The sequence below is a fragment of the Helicoverpa zea genome, chromosome 16 (assembly GCF_022581195.2).
Source record: "Helicoverpa zea isolate HzStark_Cry1AcR chromosome 16, ilHelZeax1.1, whole genome shotgun sequence".
In the NCBI taxonomy this organism is placed as follows: domain Eukaryota; kingdom Metazoa; phylum Arthropoda; class Insecta; order Lepidoptera; family Noctuidae; genus Helicoverpa; species Helicoverpa zea.
In genome coordinates, this window is record NC_061467.1 from 5,963,061 (window position 1) to 5,975,957 (window position 12,897).

The 12,897-nt window shown below is 37.6% G+C and overlaps 1 protein-coding gene across 1 annotated transcript; it reads left to right on the top strand.

The window, feature by feature from the left end:
• The first annotated feature begins 1,025 nt into the window (after positions 1 to 1,025).
• On the top strand, positions 1,026 to 10,435 carry LOC124637637 (WD repeat-containing protein 75). The gene is made up of 13 exons (XM_047174246.1): positions 1,026 to 1,231; positions 1,307 to 1,514; positions 1,930 to 2,213; positions 2,597 to 2,787; positions 2,985 to 3,149; positions 3,714 to 3,901; positions 4,347 to 5,114; positions 5,413 to 5,554; positions 6,136 to 6,278; positions 6,691 to 6,876; positions 7,741 to 8,041; positions 8,591 to 8,824; positions 9,055 to 10,435. Exons 1-13 carry the CDS (start codon positions 1,122 to 1,124, stop codon positions 9,987 to 9,989), a joined length of 3,855 nt encoding a protein of 1,284 aa, XP_047030202.1. The 5' UTR covers positions 1,026 to 1,121; the 3' UTR covers positions 9,990 to 10,435.
• The last annotated feature ends 2,462 nt before the right edge of the window (positions 10,436 to 12,897 follow it).

The following is a 12,897-nucleotide window of genomic DNA, read 5'->3' on the forward strand; positions in this document are numbered from 1 at the left end:
TCGTAGGTATCTGGGTATCTGGAGTGGTTCATGTCAATAATGCAATGGGTGGGGGGTAAAACTCAAGACCTTTTAATTACCGGGCAAACTCTGTAACTATGGTGATGTTACTATTCGCATGTATAATGTTAGTATACCTTGTTTTTTATGGTCCTTTATGCAAATAATCTTTAAAATCCACATAAATTCAACATAACCTATATTTGTGAAAATATGATATAGCTCCTATACCCCATGGATTTCAGACTGGAATTTTTGGCACCATCAAAGCTCTATCATAATGAACCCATTGGTACCCATTTCGTTGCTGTCGATTCTGGGTTTTTTTACTATGAAAATTTGGCCATCTCCTTTAAGTTTACGATTTATGTAATTGGCTGTTAAAGCCGTGTAAATCGAATAAATAAATAAAAATAATGGTCAAACACTTATTCTCGGTATCGAGAAAGTGAGACAGAACATTCTAAGTAGGGAAGTGCGAAAGAGATGTCTGGTCTTTCCGATGAGAAACCGTGACGCCAGCCGCTCAACGCTGTGTGTGCGAGTGCAACACAGATACAAACGGACGACGGATTGAATGAGTTGTTAAAGATACACTGATACATTCGGATTTGAACTAATACAAAGAGTGAGTGATAAGAACGGAAAGATACATATATTTTTTATCTATCACTCCTGAGTTACCCATCTCTAGAGCGCACCGTCCTCACTCTCGCACTCGCGTTCCTTCGTGTCGCCTCGTGAAGAGTGTGGATCCGCCATAAGCAGTAGCGAAAAATGAGCGAAAACAAGAAAATATTATAAGACCTTTTTTTACTTTGATGGAGTAAAAAAATAATAAATTTCTTTTTTTTTACGTTCAGAAATTTTATAACATTGCGTTCCAAAGACACAAATACGACGACGCCTAATATTAGATAGAGCATAGGCTATCCAAAGCTGTCTCTTTCTAACTTCAGAATATTATGATGTGTTTCTGTCACTGAACTATGCTCAAAATACTACTTAAAGATTTCAGAAAGACAATGTTGTTGAAGTAGAAGATTGAGGTTATCTCATATGTGTGTTTATCGATATGCGTAAAGAATTATAACCAAGATATTAACTTACAAAAGTTTACAATGGGTGTATTAGCAAATGATGATAGTGGTAAAAGTGTAAACTATAATTTCCAAAGGAAAGCAGGCAGGAGTATCATAGAACATCGTCCAGTTTTCTCACCGGATGGAGAGTATGTAAAAGTTTTGTATTCTTTATACATATAATGAGTAGTTGACAATAACTAATCAAATTGTGTTAATTGCAGATCAGTGGCAATAATTGTTGAGAATGTAGTACGAGTATACAATATCCAAACAGGGGACTGTGTCCGAACACTTGAAACAGAGGTTACTATAAATAAACTGATTGCGATACAGTTTCCTGAAAATGAAGGCTACAATTTGTATGGGTGTTCCGACACTGGTCATGTCACAACATGGACATGGGAGAATGGAGCTGTACTCAGAGAAATTGTAAGAATTTTTAAAATCATTACTTGCGGTAACCTCATTATTATTTCCCGCGGTTTGACCAGCGTCCCGCGGGAACTACTTCCCTTACCCAGCCCAAAAAGAAATTGAGCGATAGTGCACCGTCCCAACAGTGAAAGGAGTTCAAATTGTTTCAGTAGCTTCAGAGCCATTTTTTTTTTGTGTACAAACAAACAAAATAATATTTCCTTTTTATTTTATTAATAAAGCTTTTATTATTTATTATATTTCATACAGCAATCTGTGCAAAAGATGTTGTGGCAAAAACATTCAAGTTCAAAGTAATTTTTCTAAAACATACAATATCAAAAATAAATTATAAACAATATTGGCTTTTATACTCATAAGTTGATATCACAGTTGTTCAATTTAATCTCTATAATTTTTGTTATTTCAGAAATTGAGACTTCCAAATAACTCAACAATACATACCTTTGACTTGGTAGATAGCAATGAATGTTGCATTACCGTTAGTCTACCGAATCAGAAACAACTGACACTCAGCACTCACTCCGTAAAGACCGGGGAACTGATATATGAATACCAAGAAACTAAACCTAAGCATTGTGATATGATATGCGTATCTTTAGGTTGGTGTAACGGAGACAGATATGCTGCAGTCACAAATGGAAGTAGAACATTGTATATTCAAAATCTACAACAACCGCATGTCAAGTCTCGGTGAGTTGGGAATTATTAATATTATGAAGGAGTCGTGTTAGTACACTAGTTATGACTCAAAAATGGCTGAATCATTTAAGCTGAAAGTTAGAGGGGAAGTAGCTTAGACCTGGGAGAAGAACATAGGACAGTTTTTGTCACCATGTCATGGTCAGCAGTGATTACAGGCTACATGAAGCAGTTATCTCAGAACGCTGGTAAAACCGCAAGCGGAAGACAGTTTTTATTAGAAGATTGTTTGGTATCAAAATCAAAAGTCATTTATTCAAATTAAGCTGAAAACAGCACTTTTTGAACGTCAAATTTACAAAAGACAGCCCCCGAAACGCCCCCGCCCTTCACCACTATCATTAACAGACATTATTTTTTTTTTGTGTTTGCAGAATACATAACCATAATGATTACCGAATAATGTCAGTAGCAGCCCATCAGAAGGCTAATACCGTAGCTATTACTGACACGTTAGGCCGAGTCACTATCATTAGAGGCAACTTGTTTGATATCAGGCAAATTGCAAGAGAGGTGCTACATTGGCATTTCCTGCCACCACTCGCAACATGTTTTTCTCTACAAGGTAAATATGTGATACGAAATTTATATTCTTTCTATGTTTAATTGTAAATCTCCCGCTATTATCAACTTATCTGCTTATTTTTTAACTCATTTTTGTTCTTTTAATATTTTTTTATTTAGCCTGAGATTATCAAAACAGCACATACTCCTACCATCCCACAATAACAGTAATATAAATTATATTTTCCAAAATTTCAGGTAATTACCTATACACTGGGGGAATGGAGAAAGTTCTTGTAAAGTGGACCATTGGAAGTTTGGCATACAAAGCCAATGAAAAGGCGTTCATCCCTCGCCTGCCGGGAATGATCCGATTTATTACTACCAACAACAATCATGTTGCTGTCACATTAACAAATAATTGTAAGTAAAGTATATTTTTCAACCAACTTTCCAAAAAATTTGGTTCTCAATTCGGATGTTTATTTTTTTGTGAAGTTCTATGATCAATTTCTTGAAGGATATTTCTGAATTAATTTATGATGTTAACCTGTTGACCCACCTTTTGAGTAATAGTTGGGCTTAGTACACACTTAATAGTGTACACACACACTTATCCAAACAAATATACCTATTTATGTCCCGTTGAAGTCGTTACGGGTAGTCAGAAGCCAGTAAGTCTGACACCAGTCTAACCAAGGGGTATCGGGTTGCCCGGGTAACTGGGTTGAGGAGGTCAGATAGGCAGTCGCTTCTTGTAAAGCACTGGTACTCAGCTGAATCCGGTTAGACTGGAAGCCGACCCCAACATGATTGGGAAAAGGCTCGGAGGATGATGATGTCCCGTTGAATTGGTCCTATAATTTATATTCATTTGTTTTAATTCTGAATTTAACGTCACACGAACATTAGGTTAAGTTTTAATAACACTATATGGATATGGAGTACCTAATCTAAAATCAAATTATTTCAATTTGTATTATGCAGCGGTAGTGATAGCGAACGCCCAGCTCCGCGTGGTATGCACGCTGCTAGAGTGCGGCGGCGCGTCTCACGGCGCCCGCGCCGCCGCGCCCGCGCTCGTGTACCACGCGCCGCTCGCCGCGCTCATCACGCCCGGCCGCACCGGACATCTGCAGCTGTATTCTACTGCTACTGACAAAGTTTTGTACAATGTTAGTATGTAATAGTCATTTGTTTGGACTTTAAAGTTGAATAATCTATTTATTATTATTTCTTTAATTCATCATCAGCCTTTTTATCGCCCCCCTGCTGGGTATAGGCCTCTTTTTATTCAAATAAAGAAGGAGCATTAAGCACCACGCTTGTTCAATGCGGGTTGGTGATTTCAGACATTGTAGTCTAAGTTTCTCATTCCATCAGTCATTGGTGTCCAAGACCATAATACTAGGAATATTTTAGAAAGTACATAAAAACCTAGGAAAGTGACATTGGTGCTTGCCTGACCTGCAAGCGAACTCACTCTCATACTAGAGATGTTGGTTTTTTAACCACTAGGCCCCCACGATTCCTGAATTTCATATCATTATCATCCTCTTGGCCTTAAAAATCGTTACATATGTATAAATTTTAAACGGATTTTTTTTTATCTTCTTACAGTTAGACATAACAGAAATGAACAATTTACCGTCCGAGAGATGGAATCTTTTACCACTAGAAACAGAAGTGACATGCGCCGCCGTCAGCGGCAACGGTGACTGGCTCGTCACCTCAGAGTACAGGAACGACGGCATTACATACCCCGAGGAGAAACTCAAGTTCTGGGCAGCGCTCCACAAGAGCGCCACGCCCTTCCAACTCAACACCTGCGTCAACCTGTCCCACGGGGGCTGCAATGTGGTCTCTATCGCTCTCAACTATAGAGGCGACTTTTGCGTATCCGCCGGCACAGACGAAAAGTTCAGAATATGGAAAAAAGAAAACACTTCACAGACAAACCGCAAAAAAATCGCTTGGACTTGTTTGACTGCTTGTTATTACTCATCTGGGGTTGGTCAGTTTATTTCGAATAGTGTTCTAAATAGTTTCAAAGATGGCGTCAGGCGTAAGGCAGGGAAGGATGAAGACTTGCCTTATTTGCGGGAGGAGGGGAGTAAGAATGATATAATAAAGAAATTGTTTAATATTCATAAGGAGCATTCGTTAGTTGACGAGGAGGGGCTGAATGTGCCTAGTAGGAGGGAGAATGAGTATGACATGGGAGGTATCGCGGTATCTCAGGACGGGTCGCTGATCGCGGCGTGGTTCGGCTGCAAGCTGACGCTGTGGGACTCGCACGTGTGCAGCCTCAGCACCACGCTGTGCCACCCCGCGCTGCGCCCCAAGGGGGTGCACGTACAGTTCGGAAACAGAGACGCTGCACATTATGTAAGTATTTATTTAAGTATAACCAACTGAATAATTTAAACCTTTTATAATTGTTATTATAAGCAATAAAATCTATTTTAACTATAAAAGAAATTACATAAAATACATGGATCGCATTGTCAAAATTACACCTATTTAATTTAATTCTTAGGTAGTACTAAGCTGTACCTCATAGTTATCTATGAATCAAAACGTGACTGTTTTATGTAAGCGTAAAAAAATTACATATGAAAAAGATCAATATAATTATAGAATAGAATATTCTTATAGAATATGAATATATGTATCTTGTTTACAGTTGGTGTGCACGACAGAAAGCTGTTTAGCAGTATGGAGTCTGTTATCTCTGACGGTGAAATGGCTCGTTCAAATAAACCCGACGTGCTTGACCGCTCATAGGTTCTCCAACAAACTGGCTGTCGTTACGGCTAATAATGATGGCGAGTATTCTGAACTTCTTTTATAAACACCAGTAAATACTTCCAAATAAATGTGGGTCTAATCATCTGCCTGACCTTTCACAACTATGTTGGGGTCGGCTTCCAGTCTAACCATATGCAGCTGAGTACCAGTGTTTTACAAGGAGCGACTGCCTATCTATCCTCCATACGATATATAACCCAACTAGCTTCTGCCATCGGTTTCACCCGCATCCCGTGGGAACTACTTCCCGTACCGGGATAAAAAGTAGCCTATAGCCTTCCTCGATAAATGGGCTATCTTACACTGAAAGAAATTTTCAAATCGGACCAGTAGTTCCTGAGATTAGCGCGTTCAAACAAACAAACAAACTCTTCAGCTTTATAATATTAGTATAGATAGACCTTTGTGGAACTGGCTGTCAGACTTTCTCGCTTCTGACTATCGGTAACGATTGGATGATGAAGATGCTCAAATGACAGCCGTTTACCAATTTACCGTGCCTTCCGAAACACTTCCAAAAATCCCGTAATGACAAAATGGTCACCCATCCAGGGCCTGGCCGCGGAAAGCGTTGCCTAACCTTATGATATGTTTGCAGTTCACGTTTTCACACCGCACAGTTCGAAGCCGATTCTAACTAAAAAACGCCTACTAGACCCCGCTACCGGCGTATTCACGCAGTGCACTTTTGGCCGCTGCTTCGACGATGATATAAGATTGTACCTTATGAGGAATAATTCTGTAAGTATCGGCGTTATTTAATACTAGCTTCCGCCCGCGGCTTCGCCCGCGCAGAGTTCGATTATATCGCGTTTCTAAGAGAATTCTTCAAAAGTCCGGGATAAAAACTATCCTGTTCTTTCTCAAGGTCAACTCTATCTCTGTACCAAATTTTATTAAAATCAGTTCAATGGTTTAGACGTGAAAGCGTAACAGACAGACAGACAGAGTTACTTTCGCATTTATAATATTAGTAGGGTTTCTAGTTTTGGATGTTTAATTTTTCTTTTTAATTTTTAAATTTTAATTCAAACTCTGAAAGACAGTTAAAGGCCATTCTCAATATATATCTGTTGATTTGCCTATAACATTTAGAATTTTGAACAAAACAGATAAAATATGGGGAACGAATTTCAACGACCTTTCATTACAGGAGATCTACTGCATCGAGCCAGAGCAAACGGAAGAGCATCGTTTGGAAGTGATATCGCAACGCAAACTGCCCACATCGAACTTCAGCGCGTTGTTGGCTGAACAGCAACTGTCTGAGGTGCAAACTGGAGTCGGGGACACCAACGTCATCGATGCCAACAATCTTGCAGGCTCTACTATCGCGCAGGTAACCTTAAAATTCTTCTTTATTTATTTGTTGATCAAAAGGTACATTAATTCATACCTTATCTGTCTATCTCGCCAAAATACGGTTTTTCGGGGGACGAGGAACTTTACTAGCTCCGCCCTCATACTCCTTTTCTGGACCCAACCTTTTAATAACTTCCCTGACCCATGAGTCATATGTGATACACACCAATTGTTTAACTATTGTGTCTGCTTCGTGGACAGTGAAGTGGTTAAATATCAAATCATGCAATCGAGTCATTCTTTGACAGATGTGTTAAGAGACAGTGAGTAGTGCTAGTTGAGACCTAACTGATCGATTTGGTCAGGCTTACCATCCTTCCTCGACCTACAAAAAGGCGCCTGACCTACCTCCGTTATGGTATCTCCACTTATCTTTCCTTCCTCTGTACTCTGTGGTGCAACGTGAGTGAGTGTCAGACAGACTCTTACTGACTGTCTACTAAAATTGATCCTAGTTAGGTACATTTTAATACGTATATATGAAGACTTTTATTTCATTGTTGATGTTGCGATCAGTACTTGTTCCTATGTAATGTGTATATGTTTTACTTTATAATTATTTACCGAATGATATGATAAAATGTACTGCGTGTACAGGTGTTGAACAAATGTTGACTGTCGAATCAGGGAAATAATAAAATACCTAACTACTGTAAAGATAAACTGGCTTAGTAACAGCATAATATTTTTTAGGCCTCTAACGACCTGTCCCAATATTCTGACTATCTGTTTTGAAAATAAAAATCTTAGGAATTTAGCATTACAATGTATTAAAATTCTGTATCTAGTCGGCCGTAAATGTAGGCAATATAGGTATTTGAAGTAATTTCTCTTGTTCCAGTTTTCGATGTCGTCTCCTCACATGGTACCGCCAGTAAGCCTTCTTTGCACTTCATTCCTCCAACGGCTCAGTGGCATGGAACAATTGGAGACCACAGATGACTCTCGCGAAGAGAAGCCGATGGAAGTTGACGAGGACTCCAGCGATGATGAAGACTCTGCCGATTCAAAACTGAATGGACCCTATGCCCCGAGAGTGACGGAACTATGGACACCGAACTATGAGGCCGTCAAAGAGAAGAAATTAAACAAAATCATGAATGAACCTTTTCTGGACTTACACTCGACCAGTGCAATGTTTGGTGTATAGATATTTCATGAATAAAGTGACCAATTAGTTATTAAAGACTTTGTTTAAGTTAAATAAGTATGTACCGCCTCCACCAGTGGGATAAATCATTTGGATAAAGGATTTTAGTATCGGCTCGAATTAAGCGATCGGTTAAAAACCAAGTTAAGGGCAATAACTATTGCTTGTGAGTTTATTGACCAACCCTTCCAATTTTTTACAGGCATTTCCACTTTCATTTCAATTTAATTTTTCATTTTGACTCCATACAAAAATAAGTAGGTATAGATCCTCACTTAACTGTACGTATGTGCTTAATTATACCTGCTTATGGATCTACTTATAATTAATTAATTTAGTAGATTTGCTGTCGGTACAATAAGTTTTACCTTCTTATCTTACATTACTATCTGCAGGGCAGATATATTATACAATATAAAATACTAGTTTGTTAAGACACTATCTTGGTTACATTTCCAACATAGGTACGTAGCTAACACAATGGAACTTCTTAGTCAAGATGAAATACAATTAATTGTAAAAACCTGTGGCTATTCAACAGTACTAAATTGGACATTTGAAGACTTAACAGATCAATGTATTGGATATCTTGGTGATCACCTGAAACTGTTTATCGAAGTGACTCAAAATGGTACTACGTCGAAACTATATCTGTTTGTTAAGTGTATGCCGCGATCCGACAAATGGAAGAATGCGTATCTTGAGGAGCTTGGGTTTTTTAGAAAGGAATACGTCATGTTGAGTGAACTGTTTAAAACATTTGAATTTTACTCAGGTAAGCTTGTGTAGAAATATTATTATAGTAGGTACCTTGATGCGGTTTTGCAACTAGGTATATCCCCAGCACATCCACACATCTTGATAAATTGGTTTCTGTGCAGCCACTCGGGCAATGTCTAGTGACAAAAAAAAATTGGGGAGAACTCCCAGAACTACACCTAAAAAGTTTGTAATGCCCAAAGAATGTAGGTATCCTCCTATTAAACAACAATCACTTTTTTACAGGTCCACCAGAATGGCGTCCTAAATCAGTGTATATCAAAGAAGATATTTTTGTATTTGAGGATGTCTCACGTCTGGGCTACAGAATGCCAAATCATCAGGTTACTATGACATTTGAAGAAATTAAAGCGTGTGTTGAAACGTTAGCTATATTTCACGCCGAATCATTCAATTATGAGGAAACCAGACATACGGATGGAAGCAAATCAATATGGGATTTATATAGTTCTTACCTGCAAGAACCTAGCAGTGGACAAAACTGGCGGGACACTGGAAGGAATGCAGTAATAGAATTTCTTAAAGTTTTTTCTAAGTACAAATCTAAATGCAACTTTACTAACAGCGTCAATTCAATATTACCAAAACTTTTCGACACTGCAATGGATCTTATGCAGCCCAGCAAAACTTTTTATAATGTGGTAGTGCATCGTGACCTTTGGACTAATAATATATTTATAAAAAACGAAAACCAAAACTCTACTTCCCACGCGTTATTTGTTGATTATCAGACTGTTCTATATTCATCTCCAATGCTTGACCTGTCATCTCTCATATGTTTTAATACTACAAGACGTGACAGAGATCAATGGACCACTGTGTTGCTAGATATTTACTATATCACTCTTTCTGAGAGAGCACACTGTGATATTGGTGAAATGTTTGATATAACTTCGCTAAGAGACGAATATAAGAAATGTATGGTATTTGGATTGACGCAGGCTGCTCTCATTACGCCGATCGTAGCTATGAGTAAAGAAAAAAGGAAAGAGATATTTTGCAACCTTGAAACATCAACAAGGATCAACGAAGTAACTCGGAGTCAAGAGTTCATAGATGTAGCAAATGAAGATAAAAAATATCAAACGAGAGTAACAGAATTATTTGATGAAATTGTGGAAAGATATGTATTTCCTGATGATTTTGAAATTGCTTTTTGAGTATTAAAAGTAGTTTTGGTCACGGAAGCTTCGTCTAACCGCAAAAACGCCACACGAAAATAAATTACCTACTTGATATGATATGATCTTATAGTAATAGGAGGTAGTGTCTAGTGTGGTAGGTATCCAGGAGACGGAGATATTTAGTTCCCGCGTAACACATGATTGTAATTCGAGAACAATTAATTAAAAAAAAAGAAATCGACTTCAGCTTTTGGATCAACGTGTATGTGTGTGGGCAGATGTAGATATACCTATGTGATGACAATACCTACCCAGTTGGTGTTTATTTTGTCCCAAATTAGTAACCTATATTTCCAGTTTTAATTTATTTAAGCGAGATGCTAATGTTTCTTTTGTGTTCTTTCTAAAAAATGAGGTAGGCATCACATTAAATTATGTGAAGTTTTTTTAATGGTAAACTGGTGGCCCGCCCCGTCTTTCCACGAGTATAACTTTTATTTAATAAAACCTTCCTCTTGTACCTACACGTAATGTACCTATGTGTTACCTACGGCTAAAGCCCGAAGTGCGGCTACAGCTACTTAATCGACAACATGCAGCTAATCCTAATAGTATACTCTCATCTTCGGTTAGAACTAGATGCAGCCTTCATCATAAATCATCAGATGAAAATTGAATATTGATAAGGATGGTGAGTCGAACATAAATAGTAGGTACATACAAACATGTACAACAGTACATGAGGATGTCTATAACGGAGTATATAAGGAAGTACCTACATAGGTTTAGTGCTTTATGTACTCCGTTAGTTGTGCTTTATATACTTTCTTCTTTACCTACTTAAGTATGTACTGCGTTATGTAGTAACCCTATGTACTTTATGTATTCCGATAACTTTAGCCACGGCCGTGGCCATGACGAAGGCTATAAGTTCTACCTAGCTACCTAGTTCTCACCTAAGAATGCATATATCAGGAGGTAATTTTCAATAGCAGTCAAATCCATTTTATACCAAATTGAGAAAAATGAACTTTTGTATGCCGTTATGATGTACGCTGTTGTGATGCTTAGGATGGTAAGTTTACATTACTATGGAGTTTAAGATTATTAAACACCACCAAAAATGAAGTTAGTGCTTCTATTTACAGAGAAAACTGTGATTAAAAAACGGATTTGACTTCTTTTGTTACTAAGGTGTGGATTTGACTAATTTTGTAAAAAAGCTGTAAGGATTTGACTAATTTTGTAAGGAAGCTGTTAGGATTTGACTACTTTTGAACAATCAAACTAAACCGTTCCAATAGAGTTGTCACTGGTTCTTAAAGGGAAATTGCTTAAATAATAAATAAAACAATTTGGTCCTGCGACAGATTTTCTCTTCATAGCCTGATGGCAAGGCACTTCCTGAACACTTTTCTCCATTTTTTTTTACGCATTTACTTAGTTTTTCTAATAGAAATTCACTAATGAACACAACACAAAATAGAAACGTTAGGCGCCCGACACGTCTCCCTAATGTATGGAGATCGCAAGGTGGCGGTCGGGGTATGGAGCGACGTGATTGGCTCATATGGATTTGACCATGTTTGAAAGTAAGTTGGTCTGGAATTGGCTTATTTTGAAAATAAGGTTAGTTTTTTTTTGTATTTATAAGGGCTTTAGGCTGGATTTAGCTAGTTATGAACGTTATAAAGCGATGAACATTTCTGTAAAGAAAAATGTTGCGTTCTTATTTAAGAATCTATGGATTTGGATTTGACCACTTTTGAAAATTACCTCCTGATATTAGGGTATAACTAGGTTTAACTGGATACGGCCGGTTAAAAATAGCTGTAGCCGGTTAAACTTAGGTGAAACACCATGCGTTGCCCACACTCTTCTATATCACTACCAAATAGGGATTTCACCACAGTAACAGCGATGAGGAGTTTTAAAAACCAATCGCACTCTAAAGTCCGATTAAGCAGTGCACTTCATGGTGAGATGTCGTTGCGGGTAGTCAGAAGCCAGTAAGTCTGACACCAGTCTAACCAGGGGGTATTGGGTTGCCCGGGTAACTAAGTACTGGGTAGAGGAGGTCAGATAGGCATGTCGCTTCTTATAAAACACTGGTACTCAGCTGAATCCGGTTAGACTGGAAGCCGACCCCAACATAGTTGGGAAAAGGCTCGGGAAATGAGGAGGCACGGCGAGATACCATACAAAAAAAAGTCGCACTCTATGCTAGCTCAAGAAAACGATCAGTTAAATCGTGTATCATGTATTTAAAATAGGTCTGTACATAATTTAAATTTAAAATATTTAACTATTTTAGTTTTCAGTGAAAATAACTCATTGGTCTGTCTGACAGACTTAAATTAAATAAATATTTATCAGTACTGTAAACACCCACTTGTTTTATCTCCGTGTTTAAATAAGATATATTAATTAAACATGTAACCAACTACTATGTATTGCCCTACGATAAAATGATTAGTGAAGTAGGTACAACATTTGCACTATCCTTCAATACATATTTACTTTCGAATAGTTTTTGGTCAAAAATGATAATGCCTGCCATAAAAAATACATAATTAAGTACCTACGTATGTACGTAGGGTATATATTAAAAAAAAACCACTACGGACAAGGATTCTGTTGTTTAATTTCAATTTAATTAATTATATAAAATTATTTTTTTCATAATTCAGTTATTTATTTTAATATTTCGTGTCTAATTGGCATTAAATAAAACCGTTTAAAAAACACATCAAAGAAAACTTCAATTTACATGCTTATTTCAAAATATTTTCTGCCTTTCCTGCCCAGCAAAGTAAGACTAAAACACGTGAGAATAAATTTATACTCGGCTCTTTGTTTTTAAACTTTGTTCCAAAACATGCGTCTGGCAATACCGAGACATGTCTCAAACTATCTTTTATTTATTCTTACCAATTTAAACTAA

What these genes read in the sequence shown, in the direction of transcription:
- LOC124637637 (XM_047174246.1), top strand. Translation starts at nt 1,122, where the DNA reads ATGGGTGTATTAGCAAATGATGATAGTGGTAAAAGTGTAAACTATAAT. An exon ending in CAACCGCATGTCAAGTCTCG is followed by an intron (nt 2,214 to 2,596) that starts GTGAGTTGGGAA and finishes TTGTGTTTGCAG; the next exon opens with AATACATAACCATAATGATT. An exon ending in CTGACAAAGTTTTGTACAAT is followed by an intron (nt 3,902 to 4,346) that starts GTTAGTATGTAA and finishes ATCTTCTTACAG; the next exon opens with TTAGACATAACAGAAATGAA.